This window comes from Osmerus eperlanus, chromosome 16 (assembly GCF_963692335.1).
Source record: "Osmerus eperlanus chromosome 16, fOsmEpe2.1, whole genome shotgun sequence".
In the NCBI taxonomy this organism is placed as follows: Eukaryota; Metazoa; Chordata; class Actinopteri; order Osmeriformes; family Osmeridae; genus Osmerus; species Osmerus eperlanus.
The window spans coordinates 16090977-16112307 of record NC_085033.1 but is presented as its reverse complement, the minus strand read 5'-3'; the positions used below and the strand labels follow the sequence as shown (position 1 = coordinate 16112307).

General features: G+C 46.2%; 2 protein-coding genes across 2 annotated transcripts in view; both read right to left on the bottom strand.

Annotated features, from left to right (window-relative positions):
* Positions 1 to 394: 394 nt before the first annotated feature.
* Positions 395 to 17255, bottom strand: LOC134036619 (uncharacterized). The gene is given in 13 exon segments (XM_062481618.1): positions 395 to 554; positions 1891 to 1932; positions 2958 to 3129; positions 3328 to 3699; positions 3979 to 4127; positions 5992 to 6153; positions 6377 to 7118; positions 9966 to 10081; positions 10589 to 10639; positions 10770 to 10938; positions 14590 to 14801; positions 14901 to 16497; positions 17044 to 17255. Coding segments are annotated over 12 exon segments (3402 nt in total). The 5' UTR covers positions 16014 to 16497; positions 17044 to 17255; the 3' UTR covers positions 395 to 452.
* Positions 17256 to 18623: 1368 nt separating this feature from the next.
* The window catches only part of kcnn1a (potassium intermediate/small conductance calcium-activated channel, subfamily N, member 1a), a 34608-nt gene continuing 31900 nt past the window's right edge, over positions 18624 to 21331 (bottom strand). The window contains exon 9 of the mRNA XM_062482463.1: positions 18624 to 20816. Within this exon, the coding sequence (XP_062338447.1) occupies positions 20520 to 20816 (297 nt within the window). The 3' untranslated portion in view covers positions 18624 to 20519. The remainder of the gene's footprint in view (positions 20817 to 21331) is intronic.

Sequence of the window (21331 nt, the reverse complement as noted above, 5' to 3'; positions counted from 1 at the left end):
ACAATCAGAATTCAAACAGTATGTCTTTGGTAAAAGTCTCAATTAGAGGCATCAACTATCTGAAATCTTGCAATACTTATTTCCATTGGAGGAACTGACCTGAAGTGACCAGACTCACCCATCCAGTCCTGTTATATTGTCTTGAAGGAGAGGGGGGACTGTGGAGGGCTGCTGGGTGATGAAGTAACCAGTAGATAGCCATGGTTCTTTTACAAAATGATGTATTCATATTCTTACAGGGGGAATTTGCAGAGTTGCAAAGTTTTGATTTGCAGTCAAATATTCTACCACTGAGTATACTCAAGTTTTAACCTTCATGTTGGATAAGAGCTATTCGTCCATTAGGCTTAAGGCCACTCTCCTGTCCTGGATAACGATGTTCAGAGTGTTGGTGTTGTTGAGGCCCTGAACACAGGGTGGTATTCAGGGCTGGATGGAGAGAGAGACCAATTTCAGCACAAGCCACTGTCATAGTTCTTCACCAGTCGCTTTATGTGGCAGAGTTTCTGTCTGAGCTCCTGAGTCCGCTTCTTCTTGGTCAGGTAGTCTGGGGTCTGCAGAAGGTTAGGGTTAGGGTCTGCAGAGGGTTATGGTCTACAGAGGGTTAGGGTCTGCAGAGGGTTATGGTATACAGAGGGGCACAGGTACCAGATATCATCCAGACATCGCATATGCATCATACACTCACCACACATTCATAACCATTCTGTTAAACTGTAAAGTCCCAGAAATAAAATTGAAAATTATGTCATTAATACTGCGGGTTGCTGTCTTCACAGTAACATAACTTTACGCAACGTTTATACATGAGGCCCCTGGAGCGCACATACCCTTGCCGACAATATTGTATCAAACTCGATCAAGCCTCAGAAACTTTGGTCACTGCTGCTACTTGGTAGTATTCAGAACCGACTTCTCCCGTCCAGTCTGATGGAGCTAAGAAGACCTGCCAGGGAGAACGAGACAACTTTCCCAGATCCAGGAGTGCAAAGCTTGCAGGGACCCAGGAAGATTCACAGCTCTAACTTCTGCCGAAGAGGCTTCTACAAGTGGATTTACCTGAAGTGGCGGAATTTTAAGGAGATTTTGGTTTTAGAGGATCTATTCTAATGTTTTCAAAGAAATGTAACGTTTTCACTTTGTAGTTTTATGTAATTAAGTGCAGATTAGTAGGAAAATATGGCAATTGTATCCACTTACAATGAAATCTACAACTAAATGTGCTAAAATTGAAGAGGTCTGAATACTTTCTGAAGCCACTGTTTAATGGATATAATGAATACATATACTGTAGATATATGTTGATCAAACACATACATATATATACATATATATGTATACAACCCATACATATATATGTATATAACCCATATATATACTATATATATAGGTACTTAGGAATGGTTCGCTTGACCCGATGTTAGTTTCCTCAAGGATCACAATGACTCTTGCTTAGAGACTTGTTGCTCTTGTGGTTAGTGGTAACTGATTTAAATTTTTGTACTCGCTGTGATATATTGTTTTTATTATTGTTGCTTGCTTTTTCCACAGGTACACTTGCACTTATAGCGGTTCATGTTGTTTAATTGTAACTTGTTTAACTACATGCTCTTATGGTTCTTCCCTTTGGCACTTACTTTGGTTGTTCACAATGTGTGCTTCATGTTTTGGCTACTCGCGATGTTTTTTGGCTATCTTGTTGTTATGATCAGTGACCTATGCACTTTGTAAAGCTCTCTCTTGGAAGTCGCTTTGGATAAAAGCGTCTGCTAAATGAATAAATGTAAATATATATATATATATATGCATGTACGTATACAGTCCATGTCCATAGACATAGTATACTGTAGATAATAGATCTAGATATTAATAGATGGGTAATGGTCTTACTCTCTTCAGGTCCTTCAGACGGTTGTACTCATCGGCCACTCCCTGAACAACAGAGAGAGAGAGCATCAGGGAGAGAGAGAGAGCAGTATAGAGAGAGAGCAGTAGAGAGAGCAGCAGAGAGAGAGCAGTAGAGAGAGCAGTAAAGAGAGAGAGAGCAGCAGAGAGAGAGCAGCAGAGAGAGAGCAGCAGAGAGAGAGCAGTAGAGAGAGAGCAGCATAGAGAGCAGTAAAGAGAGAGAGAGCAGCAGAGAGAGAGCAGCAGAGAGAGAGCAGTAGAGAGAGAGCAGCAGAGAGAGCAGCAGAGAGAGAGCAGTAGAGAGAGAGCAGCATAGAGAGCAGCAGAGAGAGAGCAGTAGAGAGAGAGCAGCATAGAGAGCAGTAAAGAGAGAGAGCAGCAGAGAGAGCAGTAGAGAGAGAGCAGTAGAGAGAGAGCAGCAGAGAGAGCAGCAGAGAGAGAGCAGTAGAGAGAGAGAGAGAGAGAGAGAGAGCAGCAGAGAGGGTAGTAGAGAGAGAGAAAGAGAGAGCAGCAGAGAGAGCAGCAGAGAGAGAGAGAGAGCAGTAGAGAGAGAAAGCAGCAGAGAGAGCAGTAAAGAGAGCAGCAGAGAGAGAGAGCGCAGCAGAGAGAGCAGCAGAGAGAGAGAGCAGTAGAGAGAGAGCAGCATAGAGAGCAGTAGAGAGAGAGAGAAGTAGAGAGAGCAGCAGAGAGAGCAGTAGAGAGAGAGAGAGAGCAGCAGAGAGGGTAGTACAGAGAGAGAAAGAGAGAGCAGCAGAGAGAGCAGCAGAGAGAGAGAGAGCAGTAGAGAGAGAGCAGTAGAGAGAGAGAGAGCAGTAGAGAGAGAGCAGTAGAGAGAGCAGCAGAGAGCAGTAGAGAGAGAAAGCAGCAGAGAGCAGCAGAGAGAGCAGCAGAGAGAGAGAGCAGTAAAGAGAGAGCGCAGCAGAGAGAGCAGTAGAGAGAGCAGCATGGAGAGAGTATGTATAATATAATGTAAATATACACATTTCACTGTAAACCGTTTCTTACCTGTTACTTCACAGAGCCTTACCTGGTACTTCACAGAGCTCTCTTACCTGGTACTTCACAGAGCTCTCATCCAGGGAGTCCAGCTCGCGGCTCAGTTTGTGCAGCTGGTCACTGATGTCATCCATGTCAGCACACAGGCTCCTGTAGACCTGCAGGGTAGCTGCAAACTCCCTCCGGCACTGCTGGCGCTGCTTGTCACAGCTGATCTCAGGGTACATGCTGGGGAGGAAAGGAGAGTACGGGTGGGAAGGAGGAGGAACGGTACTCAATTCTTGAACTGCAGAGGATAAAAATGAGAGACAATCAATAATAATTCTATCCAGTGTGTCCTACCTATGAAGTACGTCCCCCAGGGTCGACCCTCATCCTCCTCAGCATTTCTCCTGTATCTCCCCCACCTCCTCCCCAGTGACTTACCTGAACAGGAGGTGGCTCTGGTCTTGGCCCTCCTCCCTGGTATCTTCCCCACCTCCTCCCCAGCTCCTCCTCAGCTCCGCAGTCTCTCCAGCTGTGGTGTAGCCAGTCTGGTCACGCTTGGTCTCCAGCTCTGGTGGCGGGGTCTGGCAGCGCAGGCTCTTCTTCGGGCTGTCGGCCTGCTCTGTTCTGGGACTCTCCCCCGGAGGGGTCTGGCAGCGCAGGCTCTTCTTCGGGCTGTCGGCCTGCTCTGTTCTGGGACTCTCCCCTGGAGGGGTCTGGCAGCGCAGGCTCTTCTTCGGGCTGTCGGCCTGCTCTGTTCTGGGACTCTCCCCCGGAGGCCTGGCCTTAGGCCCGTTGGTGTTGTCATGACAACTACAGACATCACACACTTCAGTATGGTTTCCTGTTTGGCAACTACCGCTTGTGACTGTGTGTGCTGCTGTTAGCTCAGGGAACCGAGGCGTCAAGGCAGAAATAGTCAGCGAGTGGCTTGTAGCTTTTTTAAGGCAGAACATATTGTACAATATGTTCAATATGTTCATTGAACAATAATACAGATTCAACCGGAAACGTGATCTTGTATTAAAACTGAGCTGTTTACCTCTGTTTACACTAGCATTGTTACCTAAGCAACCAAGTTTGAACACTCACCCATTGTAGGTTCCCTCGCTGTAGACGCTTGCTGGTCCGTCGCCATAGGCGACCACGCTGTTCTGGACCCTGAGCAGGGGATCAGCTCTCTCACAGATGACAAGCGTGGGGGCCTGAAGGACGCTGCGGCCCTCTCCAACATGGTTCACCTGGAACACCGTCATGGAACACAGTCATGGAACACAGTCATGCATCATGGAACACAGTCATGGAACACAGTCATGGAACACAGTCATGCATCATGGAACACAGTCATGGAACACAGTCATGGAACACAGTCATGCATCATGGAACATAGTCATGGAACACAGTCATGCATCATGGAACACAGTCATGGAACACAGTCATGGAACACAGTCATGCATCATGGAACACAGTCATGGAACACAGTCATGGAACACAGTCATGCATCATGGAACATAGTCATGGAACACAGTCATGCATCATGGAACACCCGTCATGGAACACAGTCTAACCATAGCCGGTATTAATGAATCTCTGCACCATTAAATCAAACAGTCTTACAGGATGAGCAAACTCAAGCTTCTCAGGCCTTCAACATCTTTAAAAGCATGAAGCTACAACCGTCATCAACAGCAGGGTACATATAACTCCATCAACTTGATACATATGAAACAACATTCATTAACAGTATGATGCTGTGAATCTAACAGCAGAAATCTACACTGTCATCAACAGCTATACGAGTTACACATTTCATACATAACATCAGTTGTTTCCTGACACAAGCAGAACTGTGCTGTTTCTAAAAGATTAAATGATTCACGGCTGCACACTGTTAGCGTTGAGGCAATCCAACACTTGTATTCATTATACATAACATCCATTATATATGTTCCTATGTAAGGCTATCGCCTTCACTGGCCTACTGTTACTTAGATATAAAATGCAGGCCTGCCTGTGGGCCCTGGACCATTATATAACACAAGCTTAGCATTGCAAAATCTTAGCATAGCACAAGCCTAGCATAACACAAGCCTAGGTCAACAAAAGCCTTGCAATGCACAAGCCTAGGATAGTACAAGCCAGAGATAGCAGGAGCAAAGCATAGGAGACAGCATGTGAAGGGCTTGTATATCCCTAGGATAACACATGCTTAGAATACCACATCCATCTATCTTCTTCTTCCCTCAAATCTAATGCTGACGCTCACACGCAAGCTGTTAAACACCATTTGAAAATGAGTTTAACTTTTTTATTTGTTCCTTAGATCATGGTGACCATATAATTGCTTGAAGAATGCTGCTGACTAACTGTAAACACCATGTTTGCTCTCTGGCCTTCAACACTAAGGGTGTTATCAGCCTGGTTAATGATGTACCACAAAGAAACCAGGTGTGCCTCAGAAAGACAAACAGACCCACGGCACTAGAAACCAGTCATAACTCACACCACCTTAATTCAGCAGATACTAAGATTACAATAGGGAGTGCTATTTAGACAATAACCCCACCCAGTCCTGAACCCTCTAGCCCAGCCCTGAACCCTCTAGCCCCACCTGATAGCCCTGAACACTCTAGCCCCACCTGATAGCCCTGAACAATCTAGCCCCACCTGATAGCCCTGAACACTCTAGCCCCACCTGATAGCCCTGAACCCTCTATCCCAACCTCATAGTCCTGAACCCTCTACCCCAACCTGATAGCCCTGAACACTCTAGCCCCACCTGATAGTCTTGAACCCTCTATCCCAACCTGATAGCCCTGAACGCTCTACCCCAACCTGATAGTCCTGAACACTCTAGCCCAACCTTATAGTCCTGAACCCTCTACCCCAGTCCTGAACACTCTACCCCAACCTGAGCACTGTTAGACATACACCAGTTGATACAGGCTTGCTAGATATAAGGTTGTTAGATATAGACTTGTTAGATATAGAGCACCCTGCCATTTATAAACCTGCTTGATATGGACCTGCTCGACACACAGCACTAAATAAAAACTTTTGCAAAGTGAGTAACATGTGAATGTGACGTGACTGCTCCCTGCTCACCCAGTCCTGGACATCCTGTCCCTCTGCAGCCCTGAGCATCGGCCTCTCCCAGTAGATGTTGGCTTTGCCATGGCGCCAGATCTTACTGCGTGTCTTGTAGGCGTAGTAGGCAGCCATGGTCAGAGCTATGACCACAAGCAGACCCAACACCAGCGCCACAGCCTGGGGAACAGACAGCACAGACACAGTCATACCCAACACCAAGACTAAATATCTACTAGACATACCTGTAAAGCGCCCTGCTAGATATAGACCTGCTAGACATAGATTTCTAGACATAGACCCTGCTAAATATAGACCTGTTGGATGAAGAGAACCCTGCTAGATCTTGACATACTAGATATAAAGCACTAAATATCAGAGCTACTGGATGTAGAGGACCCACCTCCTCAGGGTCCATGAAGCAGTAATGTTTTAGGTACTGGTTGTACATGGGGAATCCCCCTGGGAGCCCGGACCCCACGCTGCCACTCAGGCTGGGCACCTTCAGGGTCTGGCACATCCTCAGCATGGGGTTGTACAGCACACTCTGGGAGCTCTGAGACGCAGGGTTCACCCCGATCACAAACACGATGTCCATGATGCCCTGGAGAACAGCCAGCACCACGTCACACACCAACACCGCCAGGTAGAACCTGCGGCCACGCGCAGCACGCGAACGAGAGAAACTCCCCACCAGGAATCCGAGCGACATCAGGAAGTTGATGGCTGCCATGGAGATCATGGCGGACTTGGCGGAGTAGGGGGTCATGTAGGAGCTGGCATAGCCGTAGGTGCCTCCGTAGTAGCCCACCTGAGCCCCCGCGGCCCCCAGCCCATAGCTCCCCAGCCCTGCCCCATGGCCATGCATGTCCCACACCAGGGTAGATGCCACGCAGGCGAAGATCAGGAAGCTCATGAGGATGGTGACGCCCTGGAAGGTCTTCACCAGACCGGGCGGTGAAAACCAGTCGTGGAAGAACTGAGGACGCTCGTCCTGATAGATGGAGTCTGCTGGAGGGGAGGCCTCGTGTTGGCTCCAGGGGAAGAGGCTGCTGCGGGGGTAGAGGCTGTTGCGTGGGGGGTAGAGGGCTGGGGAGGGGCTGTGCTGGGGGGGGCTGTAGAAGGGAGGGCTGTCATTGTAACGACTATCATGCATGATTCTGACAAATCGAATGCCTGTAAAGCGAAAATATGATATTTTCTCTTATACATCAGACAATGGGAAAGTTTCACTCTTAAAATCAATGATACAATCACACCATGACGCTGTTCAATAACATATTTTCTGTTTCAGTTTTGTCTCATTTTGTCTCTACCATAGTCTGTCTATCGCTATCCATGCCTGCTTGTCTGTCTCTGTCCTACCCTGTCTCTATCTTACCCTGTCTCTGTCCCAGCCTGTCTCTATCTTACCCTGTCGCTATCTTACCCTGTCTCTGTCCCAGCCTGTCTCTATCCTACCCTGTCTCTATCTTACCCTGTCGCTATTTACATTTAGTCATTTTGGCAGACGCTCTTATCCAGAGCGACTTACAGTAAGTACAGGGACATTCCCCCCGAGGCAAGTAGGGTGAAATGCCTTGCCCAAGGACACAACGTCATTTGGTACGGCCGAGAATCGAACCAACAACCTTCTGATTAATAGCCCGACTCCCTAACCGCTTAGCCATCTGACTCCCTATCCTACGCTCTATCCTACCCTGTCTCTGTCCCAGCCTATCTATCAGTCTGTGTTTCTGTCCTAGCCTATCTTTTTCAGTCTACTGCAACTGAACCCAACAGACCTAAATAATTTAGACGTACGGTGATCAGTAGAGGAGTCAGTCAGGCATGGTATTCACAGAGTGTGGATCTGCTAGCCAGTTGCTAATGCCAATATCTGCACCATGTGGTGAAGCAGCACAAGAGTCAGCAACACTTTAAAGTACACTAAGGACCCCGAGACAAACACAGTTGTGGTATACACACACACAGACGGATGTGTTCCTACTCCATTCAAAGTAAGTGAGGTATAATATTCCAGGACAGTAAGACATACATATGCGCTCATGCTATGTTCTTCATTCTATAGTTTTTAGACATGAACTAAGAATATATGTTAAAGCAATTACTCCTCATTAGACTACAATCTCACCAGGTTAACTTTCCAGCTCATTTATAGATTTGAAGCACACAACCAGATTACAGCAACTATTGCAGCATTTAGTGTTTCTTTACCCAAGATAAGTGACGCTGAAAAAAAGTTTGCTGTTTACTTACGCAATGGAGATAGCGCAAGTTCAGCTTTGTTCCATGAAAGTTTATTGTTGATGAGAGTGACATCACAAATTACTTCCACTTGCGTAGGTCATTTATTGTAGATGCTGGCACATCTCTGCCATTAGTGCCTATTTAAACGTGTCTTGCTGTTGACGACCTGTTCTGTTGACTACTTGTTATAATACTGCTCTGCGCATGTCAGGTAGAAAACATGAGAAGCTGGTGATGACCCAGTCACAATGGGGACTCCGGTCGGCTCTGTCTGTGCCCAATAGATATGGAGGAAATTTAGGAACATTATTTAATAAATTCACACTATGACAGTGAAATATATCATAACAATTATTAAGAAAAGACTTAATAAAAAAACAGGACTTCAGCTTAACCAGTTGTTAAAACTAATATCAAACGTCCAAACATTTAGAGAAAGACCAGAGTTTTCATAGGTGTACTTACATTTTTCAACTGATATGTCTGTATATACAGCATATACATTTTAAAAAGTATGCAAACTCAATATTGAAGATTGCATAGATTCAAAAGCAAACAACTGTTTGTTACTGCTTATTTACTCTTCAAAATACAAAAAGTGAAAGTGTACAATGAAGCAGGGTTCTCTCAGTGCAAGAGGTAGGCTATAGGTGATGTGGGAGCCTCAAATAGTTGGATGCAACTGTTTCAACTAGGCTAAGAAAAAAGGGAAATCCTGTGTAAAAATGGCCTGAATGCCGTAACAGGCCTTGTTACAAACGTGTGCGTTGTGATGTTGTGAAAGTTCTGACTGTGGCTAGCTAGTTAGCTACCGTTAGCTGCATGTATTCTGCCTAAACCATGCAACGGAACCTTCACGGAAATACAAGCAACGCAATCGGGATCAAGACGAACATTTTGACACCGACCAGTGTCTATGTAGTGCAAAAATTGAGGGACTAGTTAGGGTGGGAAAATAATAAGAAATAAAGAAATAAAGAAATAAATAGCTATATATGAGAGAGAATATAGGTTGTGCCTTTTCAAAGGCAAACACACGCAATAATGCCAATTGACACCCCAGCATGCTTTCTGCGTAATATGATCCTCTTATAATTATACTTTTATGATCAAGTTTAATTTTGGAGAAGCAGACATTTTACAGGAGTATCATCTATAACATGATTTAAGTACAAATAATATTGATTGTCTTTGATAAACAGATTTTTGGTGATGTCGTTGATATTCAAACACTATTCCTGTCAGCAGTATGCAAATTCCCACACTATCCTCCCTGATATCTGAATGGAACTAAGACAAATTGCTTCAAAGTGTAAATCGGTTTGCTGATCAGACCCCCTTTATTTCTCTACAGTAAAGTGGAGAAGTGATTCAACCACATGGCAAAGCAAGTACGTCGATTTAGACTGATTAGGTTGTTTTTGGCCTTTTGCTTGGAAGGGCAACATACATTAAGAATCATTGGAGTTTTAAATGAGACCACTCAGGTAAGAATGTCTCCAGCGGTCCAAAGTCCAAAGGTGAGAGTTTATGATCTTCCCTCTCTGCAGTCCCACACTCAAACACTGCAGTGATGGCAGACATGCTTCCATCTCTGCAGTCCCACACTCAAACACTGCAGTGATGGCAGACATGTAACAATCATGGCATGGCAGAGCAACAAATGACCAGACTCATATTATATGTGTGGTGACAACATCACACAGTAAAGCCCCTTAGAAGAGCTTCAGCTTGGTCTCTACGTTCTTCAGCTTCAAGTCTCTGTGTTATGGTCGTATTCTCGGATACGGTCCTTGATGTGGCTGAGTTTAGCTTTCAGGTATTCACAACGTTTCTTCTTTTCCAGGAAGGCTGGGTCCTGGTGAACACACACCCACAACGCCACACGCACATATGCACACACACACCTTTTCAGCAGCAGCACTATTGCTCAGTCTGATATGACAGGAGCATGGTCTGGTTGAACGGGCAACGTTGCTGAGAAAGCTGGGTTTACAGGGAGCTGGTTCTACCTGGGTTTACAGGGAGCGGGTTCTACCTGGGTTTACAGGGAGCTGGTTCTACCTGGGTTTACAGGGAGCGGGTTCTACCTGGGTTTACAGGGAGCTGGTTCTACCTGGGTTTACAGGGAGCGGGTTCTACCTGGGTTTACAGGGAGCTGGTTCTACCTGGGTTTACAGGGAGCGGGTTCTACCTGGGTTTACAGGGAGCGGGTTGAACCTTGGTTTACAGCAGCTAAAGGCGAGAATAGTTCCACAACAGTTAAAGGCTGTGGCAGTTGCTGGATCATTTGGGGAATTATTTCAAGCAATTAGAGAAAATGTGAATGAATGGCAAGGACAAATAATAACTATTTATCACTTACATTTTTCTTTAGCTCATATTTCTTCAAGATATGATCAATTCTCATCTTCTCCTGTAAGACATTAATAACATAGATTACATGTTCGGTCTCTCTGCCTGTCTGTCTGTGTAGATGCCATGGTTGTCTGTCTGCCTCCCTGTCTGCCTCCCTGTCTGTCTGCTTGTCTGTCTGCTGGTCTCACCCCCTGGTCTCCGTTCCTCAGCAGGGTGTCCATCATGGCGTCCATGCGTGTGAATTTGTCCAGGGTGGCGCTGACCTCGGCATGCAGTTCTCGGTACTCCTGGTACTGGTCGTTAAACACGGTCCGGTAATCATCCCGTTCCTCCAGGCGCTGCACCGTGGGGAACTTCCTGTAGCGAGCAGGAAGTACAGGTTAGATTAGTCTGTCTGTCTGCTTGGCTGTCTGTCTGGATGTCTGTCTGTATGTTTGGCTGCCTGTCTGTCTGTGAAGATGGCCTGTTGGTCTGCCTGCCTTCTTGCCTGCTTGTTTGTTTGTGTCTGCCTGTGTGTCCCATTGGGAACAGGACACAAGCTAGTATAACACTATATTAGGTATCCACAGTGTTGTAGTCAAGACCACCTAAATCGAGACCAAGTCATGACCAAGACCAGAGTGTGTCAAGACTAAGACAAGACCAAGACTTTGATGGGTCGAGACCGAGTCAAGACCAGACCAAGGCAGGGCGAGACCGAGTCAAGACCAGACCACTCAAAAAGAAACACACAGGCAGTAGGGTTTGGCAAGGTAAAAAGTTAGAATGGATCTGTAACTGTTAATTGGAACTCAAAATGAGCACTTTTAAAGTAGTGCCGTGTGCTTAAGGCCAGGCAAAGCAGCCTATTTAATATGTTAAAAAAATTCTTCTTAGAGGCACATTAGTACTCAGATCCCTCAGTGAAGGAGCGCGGTACCGCAGCGTTTAACTTAACTTTATTAAGTCGGGTTAAAAAAATTGGGTATTCAGCAAATACAAAAATGTGTCCAATGTAATGTGTATTTAACATAAAGTTCAGAAAACTATTTTGCACTCAAATTAATGCCAAATTATTTAGGTTGTGCCCTGCACATGCTCACATTCATTGTGGAAATCCCCATCTAGCATCACATCAAACCCAGACTACGTCCTAGGTTGAGAAGGGTCTAACTTCAGCGCTCCCTACTAAGGCCCCCCTAAACCGGAACTCTCTCCTCAGACCCCTCTTTTCAGGTGTAACCTAGGTTACCACCACCGCTGGTTGGGTGATGTATTGTATTTATATACAATACATCACCCATATGTATACATACAATATATAATATTGTATTTAGCATAGCGGCTAGTTAAACATTATCACAAAATATTATGTTTTAGAGTGTTTTAATTATCCTTCTCAAACCACATTTATGTTATAAACATAGTTTAAGAAAATAAAGGGAGAGAGAATTTTTTCATTTAGTAGACTTTTAGATAGAGATTTTTAGCAGATTTACACTTCCAGTGTAGCTGCAGACTGTGATTGTATGCTATATGTAAGCCCCGAATGTTTATGGTGCGTGTCCACTACAGCGTTTTTTAACGCTCTGCACCGCTTGCCTTCCCACAGTACACCACGCTCGGGGGCGTGTTAGACAAATTAGTTGTAGTTCTCTAAGGTCACTGTTGTAGTGATGGCCAAGCGTGCAGACCTGGGTTCATGTACTGACAATAACGATCAAAATACCACTTTTACACAACATTTGTGTAAAAATACACAATATTTTACTAGTGCAAGATTACAGTAGACTACATGTTACGCCACTGGTCACTCAACCAATCGTGTGTCGGCTGGGCTAGCGAGCTAGCAGTGGCACAGAACAGTCACGTAATGTGACGAGACTGAATGTAAAAGTTTAAAAACACACCAGGGACACTGACAACATGCACCTTGTCAGTGGCCTGCATGCACATTATTATTTTAATGTAATCTTAAAATTCAGGCTCGTCACATTACGTAACTTTGTTCTGAACAGAACTGGGTATGCAGACACATACGATAAGTTTTTCCTCCATCTTGAAACTGTGAAACCTAGAAATGTTTACCATGACCAATGGTTGCTGCGTTACAAGAAACAAGAAACCAATCCGATTGGCCAACGCTAGCATTTAACGCTCCTCATTTACATAAATACATTTACATAGATAAATTTCTACTCGCAATGCTCCGCTCGCTTCCCACATTGCTCCGCTCGCTTCCCACATTGCTCCGCTCGCTTCCCACATTGCTCCGCTCGCTTCCCACAATGCCCTACGCGAGCGTTAACGCCCGGCTTCAGGTGTTAAATGTGCCGTCCGCTCCGCTGTAGTGGACACGCACTGTTACAACGTCTGGCTCCGCGCCTGATTAGCTACAACATAGCTTTTGTGGCCCGGCTCGTTATCAAAAACATAATCTGGCAAACAAATGAAATTAACGCCCTGAAACATACAGTATATTGTTACATTGGTAGCTAGCTAATACTCGCTAAATATCTTTGTGTAGAGGGGGAAGAGATTTCTGAAGAGTTTTGGTACAGAGGCAGATTGCAAACGTTAGGTAACTAGCTTTGCTAGCGTCACTTACGCTTGGCTCACCTTTTTTAATGTTTTCTTTCTAAATGCCAGTAAAAGTTTGATGTAGGCCTAGTCCCAGCCGTCTCAGTGAACGTCTCTTTGCAGAATTTACACAAACTGTGTGTTTTGTTTTGGACGCTATTGTAAACTCTTTGTGGTTCAGGTAACAAAATCTAATTATAGCTGATTTGGCCAACATCTTCAGACAGCCACTTTCTCCGTCCTTCACTTTTAAGGTGCGAGGATTCGTGATGGGTAATTTCAAATTAGAAGTTAGTGGAGTTATTGGTTGCATTTGTCTCGAGTCCTACAACACTGGGTGTCCGGTCAACTTGTTATTAGGGTCAGGTATTTTTCTTTGTATCTGGTTTAAGTGTACTTCAGTGCTCTGGACTGGTGACTACAATGAGGAAGACCTTGTTCAGATTTTCTGACATGGTCGCCTTACTTTTCCCTATCTTTGAATATCCCTAATCTGATGTGACTGTACTGGGGACATTATCCAGCTAGTTAATGATCTACATTAGACTGCGAATTACAAGGATCCTTGGGTATATCTCATTTAGTCATTTTTCAAATCTCAGTGGTAGAGCATTTAACTGCAGATGAAGTCACAAGTTTGAATCCCCCTTGTACGTTTCTTTGGAGAAAAGCATCTGCTAATTAATCATATTATTATTATTTTCATCAGTCCTTGCAGCAGGTCACTCCTCACTAACCAAGGCTGGAGCCCCTGCTCCTCCTCTCTCCTCCCTCCCTGCTCCTCCTCTCTCCTCCCTCCCTCCCTGCTCCTCCTCTCTCTCCTCCCTCCCTCCCTGCTCCTCCTCTCTCTCCTCCCTCCCTCCCTGCTCCTCCTCTCTCTCTCCTCCCTCCCTCCCTGCTCCTCCTCTCTCTCCTCCCTCCCTCCCTGCTCCTCCTCCCTCCCTGCTCCTCTCTCTCCTCCCTCCCTCCCTGCTCCTCCTCTCTCCTCCCTCCCTCCCTGCTCCTCCTCTCTCTCCTCCCTCCCTCCCTGCTCCTCCTCTCTCTCCTCCCTCCCTCCCTGCTCCTCCTCTCTCTCCTCCCTCCCTCCCTGCTCCTCCTCTCTCTCCTCCCTCCCTCCCTGCTCCTCTCTCTCCTCCCTCCCTCCCTCTTCCTCCTCTCTCCTCCCTCCCTCCCTGCTCCTCCTCTCTCTCCTCCCTCCCTCCCTGCTCCTCCTCTCTCTCCTCCCTCCCTCCCTGCTCCTCTCTCTCCTCCCTCCCTCCCTGCTCCTCCTCTCTCTCCTCCCTCCCTCCCTGCTCCACCTCTCTCTCCTCCTTCCCTCCCTGCTCCTCCTCTGTCTCCTCCCTCCCTTCCTGCTCCTCCTCTCTCTCCTCCCTCCCTCCCTGCTCCTCCTCTCTCTCCTCCCTCGAGTCATCAATGTAATGTCCTGTGTTAGTCACACTGTTCACTCACAGGATGTAATCTGGTCTGGGTTTGGAAGTGTAGTCTGGTGCAGTTGGGAGCCCAACCAGCCAATGCTGGCTGTTTTTGTGCTGGCTGGGTCTGTGCTGGCTGGTTCTGTGCTGGCTGGTTCTGACCTGCCTCTCAGAACCCATCTCATCCTCAAATACAATCCTCCTGGGGGTGGAAGGGGCTGACGAGACCACGCCACGGAGATGACACTCCTGGGGTGAAAATCAGAGGATGTTATTACATACTGTAGGAAGATGCTGATATATTGGTGGGTACAATATATCAATATATTTGATTAATTTGGGACTTACTCTACTAATATCCATTAGCTTCACCTCTTCTCTGCCTCTCTCAAAGTGCTGCCTCTCTCTGCCCTCTCTGCCTGTCTCCCAGCGCTGCCTGTCTTGCCTCGTTGCCTCATGTCGCCACATCTTCAGACACACCAAGAAGCTCACCAGGTACATTGCCATGGTGATGAAGATGAACGCAGCGCCTGCCATCTGTCCCCCGTCCACCCTGCACAGACTGGACAGCAGGGGATTGACCCCGACCGTCATGTAGCATAGCCCTCCCCTGTTCAGGTCGTTGAGGTACACAATGCCAGCAGCCATGTAGAGCAGGAACAGGACTACGTTGATGGCAGCTTCCGTCAGTGGCCACCAGGGGGCGTCCAGCAGAATAGAGCGGTAGTACATGGTGAAGCCCATCACCAGGAGCAGCAGGGTGGCCACCCAGGACAGCCCCACCATGGCCAGCACGAAGGGAGTCCTGGGGCCCCTGTAATGGTACCCTGGCACTCCACTGTGAAGTCCGTACGCGCTGGACCACTGGCTGTCCTTCTGGATGTAGGCGCAGACACAGGCGAATACCATGCCTGCAAACAACAGCTCCATCCCAGCCAGCAGGCGCAGCATGCCCGGCCAGGACTTCAGGTAGGAGTACTTCATGTTGTAGACCTCCAGCTTCTCTGCATACTGCTCCGCGAGGTGCAAACTACTGAGCTCAGACCCCTCTAGGCGGTGGAGGTCTGTGGGGGTGGAGGAGCACCTGCGTTGAGGGAGGGGGCTCACAGGGGGGCTCACCCTAGTGCCGTTAGGCAGGATGTGGACCCCTCCAGGGCCCTGCTCAGACTCTGCTGCTCCACTGCTCCACTTCTGTAGGAGACTTCCCCATGACCGGGTTAGGGTAACCCTAACCGTTCCCCATGACCGAGGCAGATGGCCCCTCCAGCTCTCCCTCAGGCCCCCCTGCTGAGTGCCTGCACCGTCCTTATGTTCATACGGAGGAGTACTACCTGATTGGCCCGTGGATGCCACATCATCGGAAAAGTCGTCCGCTGAGCTTGTTTGTTGCACTGGGGTGTCAGTTCTAGAGAATGAGTCTCCCTCCCCTCCTCTCTTCCAGATCCTGCTCAAACTGTTCATCCCCCTGTACCCTCTGCAACCATACTAGTCTATCTTCTCTAAGTACACTACTGTACCTTCTCTAAGCACACTAGTCTACCTTTTCTAAGGACACTAGTGTACCTTCTCTAAGCACACTAGTCTATCTTCTCTAAGCACACTACTCTACTTTCTCTAAGCACACTAGTCTACCTTCTCTAAGCACACTAGTCTACCTTCTCTAAGAACACTACTCTACTTTCTCTAAGCACACTTGTCTACCTTCTCTAAGCCCACTACTCTACCTTCTCTAGGGACACTAGTCTACCTTCTCTAAGAACACTACTCTACTTTCTCTAAGCACACTTGTCTACCTTCTCTAAGCCCACTACTCTACCTTCTCTAGGGACACTAGTCTACCTTCTCTAAGCACACTAGTCTACTGTCTCTAAGCACACTAGTCTACCTTCTCTAAGCACACTACTCTACCTTCTCTAAGCACACTACTCTACCTTCTCTAAGCACACTACTCTTGGTGGTGGAGGAGGAAGTGGAGGAGGAGGAGGAGGAGAAGGATGAAGAAGAAGGAGGAGTATGAAGAAGGAGGAGGAGAAGGAGAAGGATGAAGAAGAAGGAGGAGTGTGAAGAAGGAGAAGGAGGAGGAGAAGGATGAAGAAAGAGGAAGTGGAGGAGGAGGAAAATAACAAAGTTGTCAGTATAGGTGATCTGTGTAAACCAGAAAAAACTGTTATTTTAATTCCTCTGACTGCTTATGTATATAATATGCAGTTTGGAGTAATTAAGGTCATATTAATATTTAGGAACTTGTGTGAAAAGTTTACTGGTCTCACAGTCTGAGGAAAAAAGTAACGTAATGTTTACAATCTTCACAGTTTACAATCTTCATGGTATTGAGAATTAATCAACCTTCAACTTAACATTGTGGATAAGAGAGAATTTACTTGATGGGCTACAAACTAAATACAATAAGAGTTGTGATTCAGATGAGATAAAGTTTAGATAAATATATCAAACACGATCTACCACGTTAACATCAAGTCAGACCTCTTACCTTGTCTCTGTAGACCAGTGCTGACTAATGAAGACCAGTGCTGACCAGTGAAGACCAGTGCTGACCAGCAGAGGTGGACTGGGAGGTTAACAGCTAGTCATACCTCTTACCTTGTCTCTGAGGACCAGTGCTAACCAGCAGAGGTGGACTAGGAGGTAAACAGCAAAGATGGCAGCTGCCAGAATGGACTCAGTTCTCCCCTCAGGTGACGCAGCACTTAATCACAGCTTAATCATTAGCTACCCTCTGCCTTCCAGGGAGTGAGGTGGGGACAGACTGGTACAGCTTAATCATTAGCTCTGTAGGTGCTGAGAGCCGGCTAGAAATGGCCTGATTCCTGACAGAGAGAGAGGAGAGGGGGGAGAGAGAAAGAGAGAAACGCACAACTGAGCATACAGATAATGGCAGGCATGAGAGACAGCAGGGTGTTTCTGGGAAACAATATGTGCAGTTTTATATGGGTTTAATTAGTTAGCTTATGGTGTCATTGCAGTGTTGGTGAAAAAGTTTCCGATCTTCTCATAATTCCTAGACAATAGTTAATACCACAGCATGACTTATTCTTTTTATTCAATAGGAAACATTTATGTTGCTTTGGATAAAAGTCCTAAATTAACACACATTGTTATAAGAATATCCAAGTTATGTTATTGCTATGAGAGCAAGGTGGAGTGCAGTTGTGCAACACTAGAGGGCAGTATGTTATCTTCTTCTCAGGATTGCTGCAAGCTGCCAATGTACACTCTCACACGATGCCGCAAGCTCTGTTGCCACCAGCTCCACCGCCTGAAAGAGTGGCTTCTTCTCTTTCACTTTTCTGTGGAAAAGAAATGAACCTAACCCGTAACCCTCAAAATGTCTGTTAACTCTCCGGTCTGACACTTTTTATGTCCATTTTGCCAAAATGTGGCTTTTGCTCTATTTGACTACACTAGGAAGTTATTAACCCCTAATGCTTAGTATTTTATTTTATATTCAGCACAACCTCAGTTTACAAAATAAATAATTTAAATGAAATAACATATTAAATCAAATCAAAATGTATTTGTATAGCCCTTTTTACACGCAAGCATGTCACAGAGGGCTTCACATACACCCATATTTGCTTTTACATTTAGTCATTTAGCAGACGCTCTTATCCAGAGCGACTTACAGTAAGTACAGGGACATTCTGTGACTTGCCCAAGGACACAACGTCATGTGGCACGGCTGGGAATCGAACTGGCAACCTTCAGATTACTAGCCCAACTCCCTCACCGCTCAGCCATCTGACTCCCATATTATTATATATTAAGATAGGGTGTAAGATAGGGTGTACAGCGTAGTGTGGAGGACATAGTGTGTAGGGTGTATTGTAGGACGTAGTGTGTAGGGTTTAGAACCCCAGGTATGAACCACCACTGTGTAGAACCCCAGGTTTGAACCACCACTATCTAGAATCCCAGGTTTGAACCACCACTATCTAGAATCCCAGGTTTGAACCACCACTATCTAGAACCCCAAGGTATGAACCACCACTGAGGGGGTACATATGTGGATATACAGTATATATATACAGAAAGAGAGAGAGGTATGTCTTCATTTCTTTATTTGTATTCTTCCAGGATACATTTTTTTTATAGAGATTCTCTTCACGTAATTTTAAAACAGGGAATGCATCGTCATACAGCATCACATTACTGCAACTCTAGATCAGCAACTCTAGAAATCCTAGGTTCCTAATAAAAAACTAAATGTCAGTAAAAAAAACAAAAAAAACAAACCAACAAATGAAGCATCAAATCTAAAAGTAAACTCCTCCAGCCATCCAGAGGACTGCACCGCTGTCACGGTGCCCCATTGTCACGGCAACCTGTTGTCACGGTGCCCCGGCCATGCAGGGGTGAGGCTCGTGGTGTCTCTCCCCAGTCCTGTACCTGAAGACAAGTGGAAGCTCCGGTTTGTAGTGGTGGAATGGCAGACTACAGATTTCATAGCTGTGTGTCTCTGTGTGTGTGTGTCTGTGTGTCTGTGTGTGTGTGTGTGTGTGTGTGTGTGTGTGTGTGTGTGTGTGTGTGTGCGTGTGTGTGTGCGTGTGTGTGTGTGAACAAAGAGTTTAAGTGAACACATCCTTTTTTCCTATCTCGCTTGCTAGTCTTATACTCTGATTTCAGTATTTTTTGTGGTTGGTATAAATAGAAAAAGACAAAGAAAGTTTGAAGATATTAATAGAGATACTCTGTCATGGAGGCAATGTTATGCATTACATTAAGACATTTTCTTTGAAATTTTGGAGGAATGTATCTGAAAAAGGAATGCAATGCTCTTATTCAGAGTGTTAACATCGTAAAAAACTTGCTCTGAAATTAGTCATTAAATAACCCTCTACTATTTATACATTCAGGCACTGAAAAATCACATGTCATTATGTAACTAAAAAAGATAGTTGCTCTCATTGTTCCCTTGGTAAGAACAGGGAAACTGAAACTTTAAGTTGGCATTAGTGTTAATTCCTACTCAGTAGTAATGTCATGTGCACCCCCTTGTCCCTCCATAGTGTGCCCTCCCCTCCTCCTTCCCTCCTCCTCCCTCCCTCCCTCCCTCCCTCCCTGACTGACCCTAACCCTGCCTCACCATCTCCCTGAAGTGGATTTCTCAACTCAAAGGACAGCTGAGTTCTTTGTGGCCATTTTGAAACCTTGAATATGGGGACACACACTGTCACACCAGTCCTGTAAAAAAGGACTCCAGCGCAGAATCAGGTGTAATCTATCCAACCACACCACCCTTCCTATTTGTCCCTCAATACCTCTCTTTCTCTCCCTCCATCCTATCTTTCTCTCTCCATCACCTCTCTCTCTCTCCCTCCATAATCTCTCACTCCATCACTATCTATTTATGTCCTTCCAGCTCCTACTCTCTCCTCTGGCCCTGATTCCCCAGCTTTCTCTCCATCTTCCTTCCTTTCCCGCCTCTCTCTCTATCTTTATCTCCATCTTCCATCCTCTCTCTTCATCTGTATCCCTCATGTCCACGCCCAGCTGCTTGCCTCCTTCTGTACTGGTATCTTTCTTTTCTTGCCCCTTCTTCTTTCACTCGATCTCTACGTTACCTCTATCTCTCTATCTTCCTCCACCGCATTAAGTGTCCCCAAATGTGATGTTCGTACTTTCTCCAGACTGAAATCACAGAACTATACAAGGGCTTTTACAAAAAAAGCTAACTTGGACAGCCATACAATGGCCAAAACATAAACCATATCTCAACTTATCTCAGTTTAAGTCATTTTAAATCAGTCACTCTAGGATGACTAGGTGTCCTTGTTAGCTGTGCCTCCTGCTCCACCCAGGGTCCATCGGGGGGCAAGGTGGCAGGGGTCAGAGGTCATATGGTGAGAAGCTCCAAAGGCAGAGTCACAGGGGTGGTGGGAGAGATGATGGGGGGGGTCTAGCCGCTGTCGGAGGAGGTGTGAGGTGGCGGTGGAGGGGGAGGGGGGGCTAGCCACTGTCGGAGGAGGTGTGAGGAGCAGTGGAGGGGGACCGTCGCCGGCGGGCCGTGGAGGTCCAGGAGCGCTCGGAGCGCTCGGAACCCAGCGAGGCGGGCCGGAAGCGGTGCAGGAAGCTGTCCAGGAAGTCCTGCTGCTGCTGGGAGACGGCCTGGGAGATCAGGCAGGGCAGAGCTTGCAGGCTGCCTGTCACAGAGTCCAGCTTGTCCTCCAGGGTGCCGATGCGCTTGTCCAGCTCCTCACTCCTCTCCTGGAGCTCGGACACCAGATCATACATCACATTCTGGGTCTGGTGGGGGAAGGTTAGAGTTAGTTCTTCATCTAGAGTTAGAGATATCATCTAGAGTTAGAGATATCATCTAGGGTTAGAGATATCATCTAGGGTTAGAGATATCATCTAGAGTTAGAGATATCATCTAGAGTTAGAGATATCATCTAGGGTTAGAGATATCATCTAGGGTTAGAGATATCATCTAGGGTTAGAGATATCATCTAGGGTTAGAGATATCATCTAGAGTTAGAGATATCATCTAGAGTTAGAGATATCATCTAGGGTTAGAGATATCATCTAGGGTTAGAGATATCATCTAGAGTTAGAGATATCATCTAGGGTTAGAGATATCATCTAGGGTTAGAGATATCATCTAGAGTTAGAGATATCATCTAGAGTTAGAGATATCATCTAGGGTTAGAGATATCATCTAGAGTTAGAGATATCATCTAGAGTTAGAGATATCATCTAGGGTTAGAGATATCATCTAGGGTTAGAGATATCATCTAGAGTTAGAGATATCATCTAGGGTT